The 19543-nt window shown below is 48.0% G+C and overlaps 1 protein-coding gene across 12 annotated transcripts in view; it reads right to left on the bottom strand.

Moving 5' to 3' along the window:
* TENM4 (teneurin transmembrane protein 4) overlaps positions 1-19543 on the bottom strand; it is a 719612-nt gene that overhangs the window by 39396 nt on the left and 660673 nt on the right. For all 12 annotated transcript variants that reach the window (XM_064576841.1, XM_064576836.1, XM_064576846.1 and 9 more), the window contains 3 exons: positions 18208-18457; positions 7905-8137; positions 4149-4303 (listed from right to left, as the gene is read on the bottom strand). In XM_064576841.1, the coding sequence (XP_064432911.1) occupies positions 4149-4303; positions 7905-8137; positions 18208-18457 (638 nt within the window). The remainder of the gene's footprint in view (positions 1-4148; positions 4304-7904; positions 8138-18207; positions 18458-19543) is intronic.

The raw sequence follows: 19543 nt of genomic DNA, 5'->3' as shown, positions 1-19543 counted from the left end.
TGGCACTGAGGGAAGCCACTTGCCAGCTGTGTCCCCAAGGGGTCATCCAGCCACACTGTACACGGCCTGAAGTGCCGCCTCCATCTGATTTGTGTCCCCCGTCCCTAGGGATTCATCGCCTTAGGTTCCCGAGCCCCCTACAAACCCTCGACATTCTGTCCAATTTCGGACTTACTTAAACATGCATATTACTTTAGATAAGACATTTCTCTCCCAGGAATTCACTCTTGCACACCCTTGTCGACAACGGTGTACATCACAGCCATTTTTAATAACGGCGAATTACTGCAACCAATTCAAATGCCCAACAACAGAGCTCTGGCTAAATAAGTGATAGCATTTAGTTCGCTCATAAGGTAGAGTACTCTGTGTAGCCATTAAAGGTGATGTTATAGCTGGATATTTAATGACATGGGAAAATGCTTGCTACGTATTAGTGGAAAAGACCAGGTTACAGAATTGGAAGCACAGTGTGACCCCAACTGGGGGGAAATATGGCAACCACAAATTAGATAAATTACAGATAGAGGGGAGACTAAAAGCTTGGGGTCATACATCAAAATGTTAATCATACTCGGGTTTGGGGTAATTTTAACATTCTTCTTTGTAATCTTTAACTTCTTGCATTTTCTACAATGTCCATGTGGTAGTTTACTAATATAAAAAGAAACCCAGCAAATTACATACATCTGGGATGTGGCCACCTCCATCTGACCCTTCAGCTCAGGGCCCTGCTCAGGCCCTGCTTCCTGGTCTTCCCGTCTCCTCCCTCCCAGCCTGGGCCCCTGGGCCCCCTGCGGAGCCTGGCCTGCCAGAGACCAGTGCCCCCGGCCAGAGGCGCTCCTTCCCACTTCCCAGTGCTCTCTGAGCCCTTGGCCGCATCAAGAACAGTTTCCTCTAAAGTGACAGGGGAATTTTCAATTTCCTAAAACCCATTTCTTGTCAACACTGGCTGCTAAATATTTTATGCCTTCTGGTCCTGTGGCACCTTGGGGACCTGCTAGCCCAGACCTTTCTGCCAGTCATTATGAGGAAAAGATGCCTCCCTGATGGGTGGCTGGGGAGGGGCGGGGAGGGGGGAGAGGGGAAGAGCAAGCGCCTTCCTGCTCTCCCCCTCCTTCCTGCTGCGTGCACACAGGCACCTGGGAAAGAAGAACAGTGCTCTTGGAGTCCGTCCTGGCTCTGTCACGGAGCCTGTGTGATGGTTCTGGAGCAGACCAAGCACACAAGCTTTTCTGATTTCACCTCCTCAGAGCCACAGGGCGCCGTCACCACAATGGAAGAGCGGCTGAGCGGCTCTTTAGAATTCCTGTGGTCCCTCCGGCCTGCTCCCGTGTTCTGCGGTCCTGAGGGGGGATGGAGCTCCCTCTCCCCTGTCCTCCTGAATATTCTGCGCCTTTATCAAAGCGCTCTGAGATGACTGCCTTGTGGCAGAGTTATTTGTTCTCAAAAAAATGGGTTGCCAAATGGATGAACAAACGAATGACTGGTGAATGGCATAGAGAGCGCGAGGGATTTGAGGCCAGGACAGCTCACTTCTTGTCTCAGTCCCACAATTACTACAGGTGTGTGTTACTTAAAGACTTTGAACTTCTTTCCTCATCTGTAAATGGAGGTAATAAATATTACATAGAGAAGTTGTGAGGATCAAACAAGACAATGTACAAGGCGTTTCTTTGCAAATTATAAAGGGAATGAATATTTACAGCTTATTACTAGCTGCCAGGCGCTGTGCTAGGCAATTTATGTACATGATTTCACTTCAAAATTCATTTCCACATCCCTGATGGAACCTAGCGTAGGGCTCTGTATGTATAACTGCATTCCCCCCCCCCCACTAAGCCTCAGTTTCCTTATCCGTAAAATGGGGTAGATAGTATCACCCCTTGGGGTTATTGTGACAGCTAAATAAGAAAAGTAGTCATACTCATCTCTGTATTCCCATTTCTAACAGTGCCTGGCACATGCTAAGTTCTCAAGAAATCTTTTTGGGCCCTCCATACAGAGTTATACTCTGTAGCCTGCTGAGCTAGGAACGAATCCCCTCTTTCTACTGGGTTGCAACATCTTCTGTTCCTTCTCTACTCTATGCCTCCTTCGAGTTTCTCCTCGGGCCTGGTCTTCGTCTCCTCCCAGGGGAGCTGGTCCAAGTTCCTTGGTTCTCTGCTTTGTACTCTTGCCTCTGAGCTGTGTTCTTAGCTCTCTGGCTTACCACCCTGCTCCCCTGGGGGCAGTGAAATAGCTCTGAGTGTTTGTACAGAGGAAGCTCTCAGAATGAATGCCAGTACCCTGCCCACACGTGTGTATAAAAATATCAGCCCGTGTCCAGAGAGCTTGGTAAAAAGAATTCCATGCTTCGATTCAGATGAGGGTAGTGACAACCAGGGGCAAAGGGACTGCGGTCCAGGATTTCTGAAGCTAAGTGTGGGTTTTTTCCCCACTCCACTATCTGCCAGTTGTCCTCCAAGACTTGGATCTGGCTGCTTGGCAGCACCTCTACCTAAAGTTACACAGCTTTCCAATGTGTGGATTGAAAATTTTCAGCGCCCGTGCTGGCTGGTACAGGGCCCATTTTGAGAATTGAAAGTACTCGCGTGTACATCCTCAGGCTGTGGCAGCTTCCTGACGGGTAATTCCAGCTTGCGTACAGGCTGGAGAGGGAAACTCTCTAGCCAGCAAGGGGAAGCCTGCCAAACTGGGAAGACGAGTGGCAGAGAACAGATTTCATTCGGGGGCGTAACAATCACATTAGTTGGCGCAGAAGAAAACCATGCCAGCAACTGAAAGGGGTGTGAGGCGGGTGCTGGGATGGCCAGCGACAGCCAGGGGGCTCTGGGGATGGCGCTCCAGGACACATGCCGCTAACAGGCAGGCATGGCCAGTGAGGCCTCCCACCTCTGCGGCCTGCAAAGAACAGGGAGCAGATCAGCAGTCAGTGGAAAAGGGCCTCTGTGCAGGGGGTTTAAAAAGCTAAGTGAGGTTATTGCTGACACCACTGTGCAATTTAATGTAACTCCTGCCTTCCTTTTTCCCTTGGTTTTGCTAATGTTGGCAAAAAGGATGTTCACTGATTCAGCTCCGGCCAGGCCCTGCCAAAGGCCCGAGCAATAAAGGACACTTTCCTTGCCAAGACATTGCGGGACAAACTAAGGACATGCTGAATGGCCAGTCACTGGGTCTAAACTGGGGTCCCGGTGCTCCCTGCTAAGGTCCAAACTCTCTGGCATGGTACGGGAAAGTCTTTCCCTAACTGGCCCCAAATCATGCTTCCAGTTTCAACTCCTGCTTCTTTATTCCAATGCCTTCCATCTTCCAATGATCCTTGACTGTTGCAGGCCCATTAATATCTTTGTACCTTTGCACGTGCTGCTCCCTTTGTGTGAGATGCCTCCGTTCTTCCTTGCCAACCAGCAACCCCTATTTCACCTTCAAAACCTGGCACAGATTGCACTTCCATTGTGAAAGTGGGCACCAGAACTTCTGTTTGTTGACTGCCTTTGAAGAGCCAAGCAATGCTAGCAGCCCAGTATTCACTGTTCATGTTTTCTCCAAGCAATCCTGCCAGGCTGAAGTCAATGATTTTCATTTTAAAGATATAAAAAGAGAGGCTCAAAGGACTTCAGGAACTTGTCTAAAATTAATCAGCTCGTGAGTGGCAAAGCTAGGATTCAATCTGTCAGTCACCAAATACTGGTTATACTCCTACCGTATACTGTATACCTCTGGTTACAGCAGAGGAAAAGATGGACAGAATTCCTGTCCTCATGGAGTTTATAGTACAGGAAGAGAAAAGACAATGCCCAGGTACTGTAAGTATTTCCAAAGAGGGAACTCACAGGCAGCTATGGATCTAAATTCATACCACGTGAATTTCTGCTGCCTTTGAAACTTCCATGGGCAGATTTCTTCACTCTCCCCTGAGATCCCTCTGTCACCCACCTGTCTCCCCTGATGGTGAACTCCCAGAGCACCAAGCTATGCCCTATTCATCTCTTTATCCTTAGTGTTTTTCCCAGGCCCAGCACCAAGAGTGTACTCTTCAAGGGTTAGTGCGGTATAAAGATGGGGGGCCGGCAGGAGGGCTGGGTATTAGGTGAGAGGATGAGCGTGCAGCCCCAGGGTTCTAGCAAGCAAAGCTTTCTCCTTGCCTGAGAAATATCCATGACAGAGTCACAGCTGAGGGGCCGGGCCGAGGTAAGATCATTGGAGCCCAGCAGGGTGGAGATGACCCCGTTCTGATCAATGCGTCTGATCATGGTACCATCCACGAAGTAAATCAGCCCAGACTTGTCCACTGTGATGCCTGAGAAAGAGAAGCCGAAACAGGGAATGCAGCATTAGAGGTGGTAACAACTGACATGCTCATGGACCCTTCCAGGCTGATGGAGAACCTCCCCTCTGTGATTTGAGGACATCCTCCCCACAGGATTCATTCCCCTTTTAAAGTCCTGAAGACAGATGCCCAGGGGCTTAGGGTGACTTGTTCAGACCAGGGATTAGAACTCAAGTCTTCTGATTCTCCAGGGCTCTGGTCCTTCCATCTTACTGCCTCTGGAGATTTTTGCCTGTCAGCTTAGCTAGCCGCCAAAACCAGACTCCTGCTTCTGGGGGTTTGTCAAGCATTAGAGGTAGCGGTAAGGAGAACCTTTCAATGTCAAAACTGTGAATTATTTAAGTTAATCTACTTATGAAGCCTTTTAATTATAATAATCAAATTCCCTTTTTGGTAACAATTTTTATTTTCTCCCAAGATAGTCATCCTTCCTGTTTTCTATTCTGATTTTATTTTTATTGGTTATTATAGATGTATAGAGCCTAAACATGAACGCTTTGGATGTGTGTAGAGAATATGGGTGAAATAAATGTCTAAAGAAAGGCACATGGATGAGAGCAGTCTGAATTCACCGTTCACTTTCTCCATGACCAGCTGTGTGACCTTGGGCAAGTCACTGGATGTCTCTGTATTCTCAGCTCTTAAATGAAGGGATTGTTCTCAATTTGTACTTCTCACTCCTGGATGTGTGTGCATTTTCTATTAGGTACTCCACAGGGAGCTGGTTCAGAAAACCTCAAGCAGAGCCTGAATATCTATCTGTATTTTTGACAAGCACCTCAGGTGGTAATGATCTAAAACAAAGTTCGAGAATCACTCTAATACAATAAATCAGTGCTTCTTAACCAGTGATGTATATCAGAATCACCAGAAGAGTCTTTATTTTTCCCAACGTATACCTGCTTGGCCTCACTCCTGGAAATATTAATTCTGGGGGTGGCTGGGACTGGGACTAAGATATGTTTTATCATGGGTGATACTGATTTCCACCCCAAATTACCACCCCAAGGGTTAGACATAGCCTGACCAAACCGAGAACTGCTCAGGGGTGCTGGGGCTGAGAGACAGACAAGACGGGCCCCCAGGGAGCACACAGGCTAGCGGGGAGGGCGGGAATGAGTCAGGGCCCTGCCGAGTGCCCCAGGGAGTGACATGATGAAGAAAAGGAGAGTCCAGTCAGTTGCGTTCTGTTCAGGCTTCTCTGGGCACTGAAATGAAAGAAGGGTAGAGGCACTTGCAAGAGAAAGCTTTCCAGTTGTAGACCCTTGGCCGTGTCACTTGACTGAATCCAGCTTTCTTGTCAACAAAACGGGGAGGATAATAGCTGACACTTGTAATAGCCCTCAATAATTACTAGTGGCTGAGAATTCTGAGAACTTGACCAGCGCTTTGTGGAGGCCCTTGCTCTTGGGGTCCATGTGTCCAGGACTGGGGTGGTTTCAGACACCCCAGGGCCTCTGAGTGCTGAAGACTCCCTGGAGCAGTAGGTCTGTCCACCCCCTTGTTAGGCTGCTCAGGGCCGGAGGGTGATTTCACACAGAGGACAAGGCAGCCTTCAGGCAGGGATGCCTTTCTTCTGTCCCTGCCTAGAGTCTAAATTAATTGCATTCTGTAAGTACCAGGACAGGAGTTTTCTTGTCTGCCTGGCTATGCTCTGTCTTTCTCTTCCATCTGCTGGGACTGATGAGTGCTGCGTGAACAATCGTGCTTCTTGTTTACAAAGCTGCTTGCACAGGCTAATAGAAGTGATCTGCCCCCTGATTAATTACTTCAGATTTTTCTCCTTTTGTCGTGCTAAATAGATGGACATCTTTTCTCCTCCCTTCTGTGAAGTGTCTGCGTGCCGTGGCACCCTTGTCATTTCTCTCGGGGTTAATTACAGACTTTCGGGCAATTTCCCTGCCGCTGCATCTGGGTGCCCGCGTGTGTGCATCCGTGTGCGTGCATCTGTGTGGGGGGGCAACTGAGAAAGCCCTGGAGAGAATAACATTTTCAGAAAAAACGTTTACTTCTGAGAGAACAGAATGCTGTAACTGAACGGGGTCTTGGGGATCCATGGAGCCCCATCTGCTCATTTACCAATGGGAAAACTGAGGCCCAGAGAGGAGGTCAGAGGCCAGGGAGCTGCAGGACCAAATCATAAGGCATGATCCCTAAGTGCAAGCCTGGTGTTCTTTCCATTGCAGGCTACTACTCGCTCAGGGTTAGGAAATCATAATTGGGACCGCGGAAGTCACAATACTTACCCCACAGTTACCACCTGACCAGTCGAGGTATGTGAGAGAGATGAGATGAGATGAGATATGATGCTATATAGTGTGATAACATAATGTAATGTAATATAACAATTATAATAGACGTCACTATTTATGAGATGTTGATCAGGTGCGTGGAACCACGGAACTAAGCGTTTTCACTCCTGATCAGATTTAATCTGTACTCCGACTGTGCAGTACATTTCTATTTCATAGGCGAGGCAAGTGTGGTTCAGACAGGTTAAGCAACTCAGCCCAACTCACACGGCTATGAGGTGACAATGACTGAATCTGAATACAGAACAGCCTGATTTCACTAGACTCTAATGCTTTGACTGGAAAGTGCACATACCACTGTCACAGACATTAATTCTATTCATGAGGGGCAGAGCTGGGTCCAGGAGATGCCCTGAAATCTGGCACCATTTACTAATATAATTACATATGACATTTTTGTGGGGTATCTTATGAAGTATAGAAATCTGAGTCCCGTGCACATGTCTCCTTGCTTCTCAGGGAGAAGCTCCTCTTCCTCTCTCCCACATTAGTGGTTCACGTTCAAGTCTTATTTCTTCTGCTACACTGAACTTACCTACGCAACCATAGTGCACTGCGCACTCAGTGAATACATGCTGAATAAGTGAATGGAAAATTGTAATTGTGGGTATGAAGAGGTCTCACTTTTTGAAGGACTCAGAACTGAAGCCAGCAGTTAACCCGTCCTATGGCATGTGAGCATCTACAAAGCTGATACGCTGCAATGTTCTGATAAAACAATAACATGAGAGAGAGCATACATGTCCAACAGGAGGGGACTGATGAGTGAATGATGGGACATCCATTTGATGGAATGCTATATGGCCATAAAAAATGAGGGCAGAGAAGACTAATAACATGGGGAAATGTTCATGATATATCAGTTAGGGGAAAAAAAAAAGGTTACCAAAACAGTTTGACCACAATTTTGTCTGTTTTTGGTGAGCACACAAACACATGCACAGCAACACACGGAAAAAGGACTAGAAGGAAAGACAGGAAATGTTACCTGGGAATATTTCTGGCAGGTGGAATTGTGACAATTTTAACTTTTCCCTGTAGACTCCTTGCTATTTTCCAAAATGCTTTCACAAGGATAAGCATGTATTTCTTTTGAAACTGGAGTGGGTATGAAGTCTGCATTTTGCTATCACATGGGGCTTATTTATAATTTTTTCCAGTTCTAAGCCTGAGTGTGGAGTTGGACTCCTTACTCCTGGGAAGTTAATTATCAGGACCCCCGTCAATGTTACCGATTGAGTTTAAAAAGCAAGCCTTACCTCTGGGGTTGGTAAGTGTGGCCTCGGTGGCCTTGCCCCCATCCCCGCATCGAGTGTCATCGAAGGGGAGGCACTGGTCACCTGTCCCCGCGACCACCTCGGAGTTCTTGACGAGGTCCTTCACCACCACGGTGGACTTGATCTTAAAGACCCGCCGGCTGTTGGTGTCCGAGAGGAAGACAGCCCCGCTCATGGGGTCCGTGGTCAGGTAGTATTTATGCGCTGGGCTATGGCTGTGAAATAAGGACACACCCTTTGGTGAGCACTTTCTTCCTTCCCATCAGGAGACCGCAGAGGTACAGCATGAATCCAAGCAAAAAGTCACTTGGGGATGATGTCCCTCTTTTGGGTCATAGTTCTGTAATTTTTCTGACCCCAGTGGTTGGCTTCATTATCCCTCTTACCTAACTGTTAATACAAGAAGCTCTTGCCAATGACTGTGATGCCCGGCCCAGCACCATGTCCATATGAGGAGCACAACACGTGTTTTCTTAAAAGGATTATCAGGGAGGCTTACCATGGGTGGCCTGTAAATCCAAGCCAGAAACACGACAGGGCTTGCCTCTAAAAAAACACTTCAAGAGTTCAAAACACAAGCCTTTCTCCCTCGGGTTTGTATGGCAGCCCCACCCCCAGCCACGTCAGGACTGGCTGATAAGACCCTGGCCAGCTGACTCCCAGTCAGTGACAATACAGTCTTCTGTCGACTCAGACCTACGTTATACTGATCAGGAGCCCAGGAGTCTCCCTTCTGCAGTCAGATATAAGGAATTGCAGGATGAGTTTGTAATTTGCAGCAACATCCAAGGAAAAAGAAATAAAACAAGGGGGCAGTTCTGTTTCTGGAAACCAGTCCTAAAGACAAGGCTCTGCCAACAGAGGGAGGCAGAGGTAGACCATGACCTTAGGGAGGGTGGCAGAGACAAGGCACTGGCCCTGGGCACATGGCAGGAAAAATGCACGAGTACTGGAATCAGATCAGTCTGGGTTCCAAGTCTGGCTCTGTCATTTCCAGGTTCTGAAACTTGGGCAAGTTAGCTGGCCTTCTGAGCCTCAAGCCTCTGCAAAATGGGGTATGAACAGCTACTTTGTCGGTGTACTGAGAAAATTATATAAAATCATATCTGAAGATTATTTGGCATAGTGCTTGGCACATTGTAGATACTCAATAATCGTAACTGTTATTTTAATTCCTAGTCATTATGTCTTTTTTTACAGTTGGAGAGGACTCCCTAATTAAACCTGAATTGTCCTATCACATGGCTGAATTGGAGCTGGACTCCTAACTCCTGGAAAGCTAACTTTCAGTCCCTGTGCATGGCCTGGTCATTCTCAGGCCCTCAAACTGCATCTGAATACTGGTAGCCACTTCCAAGCCTCTGGAAAGTCTTCTGATTCAAGGGACTCTCCCTCTGTTCAGGTTGGATGGCCCGGCACTGGCCACTTTCACTGGATGGTGGGATGCAAACCGTACTGGGGAGTCAGAGGGCAGACTGCGCAGTGCCCTCAAAGGAAGGGCACTGTACAAACCTTCAAGATGCAAGTGAGAGAATCAGAAAAGTCTAGAAGGAAGCGATTTTACGTTTTATCAGGCATGTAGGTTTTGGGTCCTTTTGAAAAACAAAATTTTATTTTACAGACTGGTGTTTTTTGAATTACACATGAAGACGGGGCATCGTCATCTTTTCAGTGTCAAGGTCTCTGAAGGTCTTAATCTGGCCTGTCATCATAACCATCCCTTGCTTTGGGCGTTGTCTTGGGGACTGGCTGATTCTTAACAGGGCCAGGTTCCCAGACCCAAGATAGCCTCTCTTTATTTTCTCTCCTTGAATTAGACGAAGGTGACATGATTTTCTCCAACTGTCCTTCCTCTGTAGACCCAACACAACTGTCCCATCACCTCATCCTTCTCAAATAATAGGCAGGTCTCTCTGCCTGCAGTCTGGGTCCTCCCCAGGCCATTCTTCCTTGTTCTAACCCAGACATCGTCACGTCACTCCAGTGCCAATGCCCTCCCTTCCAGGACTCCCCACGGCTTCTGGGCTGAGTTCAGACTCCCCAGCCGAGCAACACACAGGGCCCTTCACACGCTGCCACTGTCTCTTTTCCCCAGCCTCCTCCCAGCAGACGGCCTGCGCTCCAGCACCTTGTCCCCTCCCCCCCCACCTCCACACCTCTCTGTACCTTCCATCCCCGCTCTGTGGAATATTCTGTCCCCCTGCTGAACTTCTACTCATTCTTCAGGTGTCAGCTCAATGGTATCTTTTCTGGCAAAACCTTCCCTGACCCCTGTGTGTGGAGATTCCTATCTGCTCATAACTGGGTAACAGGATACTTCACAAAATGCTGTGACTTTTTATTTATGAGGCTGTCTTCCAAATCTGACAGTCAACACTTGAAGGGAAGAGACGGGATTGTATTCATTTTTGTATTTCCAGTGTTCAACTTGGTGCCTTCTAGGGCATAGTAGCCATTTGCTTTAAATGGATGGCATCTTCATTTTGAGCTTATTTAAATATCATTTTCATTCAAATTATTGGTGTTTCTTTCACTTCTCTTTTGGAGGAAACTGATAACAGGAGAGATGTCCTGTTTATCTTGAAATGCCCCCTGAGACTTATCCTTTAATCTTCCCAGATGACACGGACTCTGGCTAAACAGATGGCCTTAGATCCCACTCTGCACTGCAGGGCAACCTTGACCTCTCTGCTTTCCCGCTGACAGCTGTGAGGGGGGGAGATCATTTCATCTCTTTGTGCATCGCTCATGATAAACTGGTGCTATCCACCTTGGCAGAAAATGTGTCCCAGAGGGAGTATGGTGGGGGCCCTGTCCACTTAGATTTGCCCCCTGAGTTTCTGGCTCCTGTCTTCCTGCACCGACCCAGAGACATGTCACTCATGTACAGTTTCTCAGCTCAGTGACTTCCAGAAGGGGGTGGCCCTGGCAGGACTGTCCCAGAGAGTATGAAAGAGCTGTGGCCCATCTTTTGTGCTCAAGGACATATTTGCCATCTGGTGGTCAGGGAAATGTAGGGAAAAAATGCTAGTTTTGAGCTTAGGAGACGTGGGTTCTAATTTGAGCAAGTCACCTACATCGCTCAAATTGTAGGTCCCTCGGTTGTCAGCTGATGAAGTTCCTGCTCTGCTTGGCCCACAGGCTTGTCATCAGGATCAAATGAAATTAGACATCTCAACAGCCCTTTCCGGTAGGTAGAGCTCTTCGACAGCCTTCAGGGCACTGTTTCCTCATGACACCTGCCTAGGGAGCAGCCACCGGACCTCTGCCGGGGGCAGGACCACCGTTTGGCGGGGCAGAGCTTGCCGAGATGACTGTCGCTGGTACGAGAGCATCTGCTACCACTTCTGGGAGCTTGTTCTGTCCCAGACACCATCCTAGAACTTTATACACAAAGCCTGACCCTCCTCACAACTACTGTGTAAGGCAGGTGATTGTTGTTTTTAAATATATATTTCAGAAAACGGAGACTACCAGAGGTGAAGTGACTTGACCAGGGCCAGAGACTGCTGAGTGGCAGGATGGGTTTCCAACTCCAATCTTCTTGACCTAAAGGCCGTGTTCTTCCTATTTGCCCACACTGCCTCTCAGGGCCTTGAAAACGGCCCTACCCTGACCCACCGCGGAGCACCAGACCCTGTCCTGAGACCCAGCTCCAGCGTCATCTCATCTGTACTGCCATCCCTGGATTCCCAGGCCCTGCTTTCCTCCACTGGCTAACTGGCCACTTCCTCTGTGGCATCACTAGGCCCTCCACAGAATATAATTTTAGTACCTGTAGCACCTTAACACTTTTCTGTTTAGTTGTCTTCTCCTCAATGACATCTTGAACTCTTCAAGAGCAAGGACCAGCTTCGAGGCCCTGCTGCTTAGCTCCGGGCTGGTGCAGAGTAAGTATTCCAGAAAGGTCTACTGACTTTCTGAATCAGCGAGTGAATGACTGTTTGCCTCCCTGGGAGTGTACAGAGGAAATACTAATGCTAAGGAGCTTACAGTGATGGTGCTTACCGGTGATGGTTACACATCAGATTCACCAGAGAAGCTTAAAGAAAAAAAGAAAAAGGAAAAGAAAAGCCTCACTGACAACATCTGAAGGGCCTGGGCATCTGTACCTTTAAGATCTCTCCAGGTGACTCCGAGGCACAGCCAGATCTGGAAACTGAGGCCTTACAGCAGTGCTCTTCAAACTTTAATGGGCAGATGCATCACCTGGAGATCGTGTTAAAATGCAGATTCCAGTTCAGCAGTTCTGGGGTGTGGCCTGAGAGCCTGTATTTCTAACAAGTTTTTGGAGGATGCCAGGGTTGCTTGTCTGTACTGCGAGGAGCAAGGCCTTGGAATACTCTAAAAACCATCCCTGCGTGAGATGGAGCCCCAGGCCCAGCTCTGCAGCAGGGACCGTGCCAGATTCAGCTCTGATTTCTAGCATCTTTTTTTTTTTTATTAAAGATTTTATTTATTTATTTGAGAGAGAGAATGAGATAGAGCATGAGAGGGGGGAGGGTCAGGGGGAGAAGCAGACTCCCTGCTGAGCAGGGAGCCCGATGCGGGACTCGATCCCGGGACTCTAGGATCATGACCTGAGCCGAAGGCAGTCGCTTAACCAACTGAGCCACCCAGGCGCCCTGATTTCTAGCATCTTGGGCCAGGCTGGGCACAGGGGAGGGTCACAGCTCTGTTTCCAAGAGTCCACCGAGGGACCCACATTCTTTTCTACCTCCGTCGACATGAACTTGGCACCTCTGGAAGCTACGGACACTCTTGGAGACTCTGAGGGTGTCATTCCCGAAGTTCATGAGCTGAAATCAAGCCTCACTCTGCCCTCTTTCTGGATGCTGTGGGGAATTTCCTGGTAGGAGCTGGGAGTCCAGGGACCAGAGGCACTCTAGTCCCTGCTTCTGAGTGAGAATTCTCCCTTTGTCTCAGAGGAATGTCTACAAACGAGCATCCTTTGGCTGCATCTGGTGGCAGCCCTGGCAGAACTTGATTTACTGGTTCTTAGAACCAGTGGGAAGAGCCACAAAGACAGGGGTTGAAATACTGGTTCTACCATCCACTTGGTAGGTGACCTTGGGCAAATCACTTCATTACTCTGAGCCTTAATTTCTTCATCTGAGAAATGGGGATTACCACAACTACTTCAAAGGGCTATTTTGAGGACAACATTGTATAAAGAATATAAATCGCTGAGCATAGTGCCTGTTCCATTAAGAAATAAAAGTGCCCAATAAATGGCAGCTGGTTACCTGGAGAAACCTTCAGAGTATTTATGTTACTGCATAATGGGAAAGCCAAGTATGTCAGACCTAATATTGTCCTGCCAGGCCTATTTCCTGGGGCAGTAAAGGGCTCTCTGTTGGAGTTAACTTAATGTATGCAGCTGGGATCGATGGGGACCTGAGTTCAAATGTGCTTCAGAACAACAGGCTCAAGCATTCCTCCACGCCCCTGGGGAAGAGATCTAGGAGGAGATGAGGATCCTCGTTCCCTGAAGGGGTCCACCAGGGAAGATGCCCAAGGGGTCCCTGGATTGGGTATGCCCTGCGTGGTGGGCTGGCATGGAGGCTGGACAGAGAGGCACAAGACTGCCCTGGGGAGCACACACGGGGACCGCCTCTCCTGGGAACAGCTGAGACAGAAAATGCTCATGGGCAGAGAGGACATTTTAGAATTTTTAACCCACTTCTGACATTTACGAATGGGGACACAAAGGCCTGTAGAGAGGGAGGGGTTTACCAGTATCCAAGTGCCAGTTAAAATCAGAGCTGGGACCTGGGTCTTTCACTCCAGATTTTCTTTAGGAAACTGGAGAAGGCAGAAAGAAATTCCTGTTTTCCTTCCACTTTGGTTTACTTCAGAAGTAGTTTTTGGCGCCTGAGAAAGCGATGAATTGAGGGAGGGCAGGAAGCTGGCTTTGAAATTGTGCCATGGATGTATCAAAAGATCACAAAACATCAGAAACAAAAGGCATCAAAACCACAACTCTCACGGTTTACAGATGATGAGACTGGAAACTGGAAATGCTGGGTGACCAAGCCAGAGGCACCTGAAGAGTGTGCCACAAAGTTGGACAGGAGCCCTGGCCTCCTGATTCTTCCCAGTTCTGTCCCCTGTAGCTCAGCTGCGTCCCAGCCAGTGACCACCACTGACTGAAGCTTTTCATGTGAAATGCTGGGTTTTCACCCCAAATCTTCATATGAAACGTACTTCTGTCTTCTCTCTAAAACCCAACTTGGGGGTATGTATCGATTCACAGTTCAGTATCAGCCATATGAAGCTCACTGAAAATTCTTTACAGATTTCAGTGTCAGGAAAAAAATACTCCCCCCTCTGAGAAGTGAGCATATTTTCCCATTTCTGATAATGCAAACCATGAGAATAATTATGTTTCCCTGTTTACTCTGGCTGCCAGGAAGTTCAGGGGCTAGTTTAACATACAATCACATATGTGTTTCCTCCTTTTTTCCTTTGTTCTCAACTTCTATTTAATTTACTTTAAGACATGTGTCTTTGGTTATAAGAGGACTGAATTCCTTTTTGGGGAAGATGGAGATGCCATCATCATCATATAATGGTTATGATGATAGTAATAATACATATAATAATAATCATAATAATAATAATAACAACAACAACAACCATGTCTGCAGCTCCCCTCTGTGCCTGGCACAATGCTATATACTTTACAAGCAACCTCTGTAACCCGTAAAACAGCCTCGAAGAGTGACTTTGTTAACTTCCAGGCAGAAACAAAAGCTTAGAAAGATGAAGTGATTTTTTCAAGGTCACACAACAGGAGAGCTTCAGCTTTCTCATCTGTAAACTGGGTGTGGCAAGAGTGCCTACCTCACAGGGTGGTTTGGGGATGAACTGCTACAGTCCATGTAAATCACCAAACACTCTCTCTGCCACACACGAGATGCTCTATCCATGTTAATTATTATAACCTTAAAACAATATATATGATTGGGGCGCCTGGGTGGCTCAGTCGGTTAAGTGTCTGACTTCAGCTCAGGTCATGATCCCAGGGTCCTGGGATCGAGCCCCATGTTGGGCTCCGGGCTCTGCATTTAGCGGGGAGTCTGCTTCTCTCTCTGCCCCTCCCCCCCCGCTCGTGCTCTCTCTTTCTAATAAATAAAATCTTAAAAAAAGTAATATATAGGATTGTTACATTAATACTATATCTAATTACATAGGTGTGGATATAAACATTACTGGATTTGGGTCTGTCTAACTCCTTCCACTGTCCTAAGATTTTCTTTGATCCCAACTTAGCACTTACCCCATGTCCCAGTTTGATGGGAGCCACATGTGGATAACTGAGAGCCACCTCTGTGGCAGCCCCAGCTCCATCTGCCCATAGCTACTTTCAAGTCATCCAGATGTGTGTGAGGCGACTGTTCCCCGGGAGTCAGACTAGCGCCACAAAGACAGCAGTGCTGATGGGCAGACAATCCTCTTGGTGCATCTGATGAGGCCCTCTCTGCCTGCTGCAGTGTCATAGTGAGCCTCCATGACAAATCTACCCTGTGACAAAGCTCCTATTTGGGGACCACTCTTTTGGGTGGTCCATATGGTCTGGAAAATCCTCCCCCACTCTGTCCTTGCTGGCAAACTTTCTAGTGGGGTCACCTGGTGTCCCAACCACCAAAGCCAAGGCATCCAGAATGCCCACAGAAGTGCAAATCTGAAACCTGTCTTCTTCCAGGTTCTTCGCCTGATCGAGATGTTCTCAAGACAGTGGGGACACTGTGACCATCGAAGCCACTCAACACAGTTAGGATGATGTCCTCATTTATCCCAAGGAGAAGCAGCCTGGTGTTCAAATTACTATGCCAAGGTTAAAATTCTTTCCCCTATTATTTCAGTCTGTCATGTCCACAGATGACCAGAGTAGCTGCCGCACTTCGCTAGAGATGAAAGGAGTGCAGGCTGTTGCCACCCGCCCCCAGCATTATTAATGACTTCCTCTCACGGTAACTGATTACCCCCAATCAGTTCCAAACGCACAGGACTCATTTGCTATTGAGCCAGCTGAAATTGACACGTGCAGCTTACCATACAACATGCAACAAGGCAGAGGAGAGACGGGAAATTCTCCACTGGTTGGCTTACCTATGTCTGAAATCTTTATTTCTGACAGAAGACAGGAGAGCAGGGAATAGAAGAAAGAATGAGGTGTTAGCAGCGGGGTTAGAAGCATTATTAGCAGCCTGAACACTTGACAGCAATGGTACTGTACAATACTATAATAAATAAAGACTCAGCAGCTATGATAACTGATTTATTTTATATTGGATATTACTTGTCAGTGAGCTCACTTACAAGCAGCTACATATCACGGAAGAGGCACGGTTTCTCCAGCACCACTACCTCTGAGTTCACGGGAAGAGGAGGAGGCTGACAAGCCGCTCCCCTCACCAGGGCTAAGACAGAGGCTGGAACATCTGATTCCCTCCCCCATGCACAGACACGTGCCCAGAGATACGCCCGCTCACTGCTGTGTCTCTGTCCCCGTGCACGCGGCCCTACAGAGAGCACTCAAAACTCGCGAAGCCCCTGCGATCCTCCTCATAACGGAATACAGAATTGGAGACACACTATACTTAGAAGGGAGGGGGTCAACAGGGAAACAGGCCGGGAAGAAAATATATTAAGATGATAACATATTGATAAACTTATTTTTCTTTCCAGATTTCATTAACTCCTCCCTTCCTTGCCTATTGTCTTCCATGATCTCCCCTCAAATGTGGGAGGGAGGCAGGGAAAATGGGATGTCTTATTTGAAGATGTGAAAATGGGGGCCCAGAGAGGGTAAATGTCTTGCCCAAAGTTGTTCAGCTTCTCTGCTAAGGTGGCCTGACTCCTTAGTCGATGGCTCTTACCATTGTACTCTAGGAGACAGGAAGACAATGTGAGCAGTTGACTGGAGCAAACAGATGTCTGTGGCAGTGAAATTCATAAAAGAGAAAAAGGCAGAGAATAACCAGTGGTTCTCATTGGCCTGATATCTCATCTAGCAGTCCAGAGAATTTGAACTTCTGATTCTTCTCGTGGCAAAGACCCTCTGCTTCACTTGTCCGTGTGTGTGTGTGTGTGTGTGTGTGTGTGTGAGAGAGAGATAGATATAGAGCTAGAGCTAGAGCTAGAGCTAGAGCTAGAGCTAGAGCTAGAGCTAGAGCTAGAGCTAGAGTATGCACCCTTTCCTCCTGAGGGCTGCCACAACTGTGGTCAGCCAGCAAGCTTTCCCTTCCTTACACATGCATCCTGCAGAGTGAAATTGTCAGCAGGCAATTACCTCCAGACCTCCAGGAAATAATTTAACGTGGCATTAGAGCCAAAGTGGCCCTCCTTGGGTCAGGTGACAATTCTTTAGTGAGGCAGAAGCTGTGTGACGGATGGCCTTCTGGGTTTGGGTCTGCCATTCTAGAAGCTGGACTTTGGGCAGATTCTTTAAATTCCCCAAGTCTCCTTTTTCTTGCTTGTCAAGGGCAATCATGATAAGTATCTTGCAGGACTATTATACTGGGCAAATAGTTGGGACCTCACAAAAGTGAGTTTCCACATCCCTGGCCATTTTGGAGGAAGGCTTTCCAGCTCACAGGCCTGTGCTGTTCACATGGATCCCAGTCCAGGAGACGGGCAGATCCCCTTCCCTAAAGCAGTTCTGAGGAACTTGGTGCCATTTCTCCTGAAAGGGAGCGTGGGGCTCCCCTGTCTTTAATCGCAGCTTCTCTGTAACCCTAGAACCCACCCTATGACAATGCTTTGGCTCTAAAAAGACCTGCTTTAGGGAGGCCTAGAGAAAATGCAACCCATCAGGCCCTTCCCTGAGCTCTAGGTGTGGCTGTGATGAGTGTTTAGTAACAGGGCCACACCTGGCAACACTTGCCTGGGGGCTGTGTCCACCCTGATGTCCTTGTCCTTCTAAGAAGACTCATGGGACTAATTCCAATCTGTTTGGTGCCAGGAAACAGGAAGAAATTCAAGGGCTTCCAGAGTCTAATTCATGGTTGGTAGCAGACCTTTACATCTTCTGGGCGCCAAGGATATCCCCCTGTCCCACAAGTGGTCTGTCTTCATTGCAGTGCTCTATGGAAAACAGCACCTGCTTCCCCAGTTTATAGTTCAGCCCCTGAGCCGGGAAGTGAAAAGTCCCAGATGGACTCTGACAGGTGAGGCTCTGTCTATCCCCTCTTCTGGGTGCAGTAGGTAATGCCAGGTGGGCCCACGGGATGGCCAAGGGACGCTGTTAGAAGTGTGAGGAGGGCATCACCTTACATACCTCAACTCCAGGATGTTGGTGACGTTCCCAGAGGGGAAGATCCTTCGGATGTAGTTGAAGTCTCCCACATAGAGGCTGCCGTCGGAGCCACACGTGAGGGCCACAGGGGCCAGGAGCTTATTGCCATCAGCAAGGCCATTGCAGCTGGGGCAGGAGATGCTTCTCCGGCGCCCATTGCCCATGATGCTCCCGATGACAGGTGGCTGCTGAGACACAAACTGGTTCTCCCCATTCCCTTTGTGCAAGATGCCTGGGACAAGGACAAAAAGGCAGAATCACCAATGGAGCAGGAAATGGCCCTCTTCTGTGGCCAACCACAGAGTCCCCTTGATTTTGCAAGGAATGCAAGATCTCTGCCTACCATTTCTAGACTCACACCCCAGGGCTGCCGCACCCCCATCATAACACCCAGAATATCCCGAACAGGCCATCCTGCCTTTCTGATTAAACGCTCACGACTCTAAGATACGTCCTATTATCCCCTCTGTATTAACGGGGGGGGGGGGGGGGGGGGGGGGCTGCAGAGAGGGCGGGGTGGGGGGGAAGGACAGGCTAGTGGCTCACCTGAGGTCACACAGGTGGTAGCAGAAGCGCTCCTGAGCCCAGGCCCTGAATCATTTATTGCTTCTCAGATAGTACACGTCTAGTCCCTGTCTCTATCACAGCGTGCATTTTTTATTACACTTACCCATTTTTGTCTCTTTAGATTGATACCATTTCAAGTGTGGAAACATGTCTTCGCCCTTTCTGTACCCCCAGTGCCTAGCGCAGAACTGGACACAGAATAGATCCCAATGAATGTTTATAGAAACCTATGAGTGAAGTTCAGTCTCCTCTCACCAGGGTACAGTCAAAAGAGACCTGGGTTTTTACCTGGTTTTGCTCCTAATGGACTGATCCCAGATGTTGCATAGGACTCCCCACTGCTTTACCTGCTCTTGGGCCTCAGTTTCCTTACCAGCAAAATGAAGGGACTGAGCTCAGTGACTTGCAGGCTTCATCCCATACCCCCACTGTTTCTTTTTAGGCCCAGCTCACCTTTGTCTCCCATATTACTGCCACAGCCTCCAAACTGGACTCCCTGCCTCCGACCTCACCTCTTCCATACTGAAGCCTGAGTTTTGGGTTTATGGTCACCAGAATCTTCTCCCAGGCTGTCACCTATTAGCTGTGTCCTTTATTAAACAGGTATCTTTCATTCTTACATAGTCTAATTAATCATTTTGCTACTGTAACATTTGTGCTCTTTTTGGTTTTAGGGAATCCTTCTCTGAGATCATAAAGATATTCTCCGATGTTTTCTTCAATTAGTTTTAAAGTGTTATCTTTCAAATTT

The sequence above is a fragment of the Mirounga angustirostris genome, unplaced genomic scaffold (assembly GCF_029215605.1).
Source record: "Mirounga angustirostris isolate CCGP_5_RB_7025 unplaced genomic scaffold, mMirAng1.0.hap1 SCAF_13, whole genome shotgun sequence".
Taxonomy (NCBI): Eukaryota; Metazoa; Chordata; class Mammalia; order Carnivora; family Phocidae; genus Mirounga; species Mirounga angustirostris.
The sequence above is the reverse complement of the archived record's forward strand: the minus strand, read 5'-3'. Positions and strand labels throughout refer to the sequence as shown.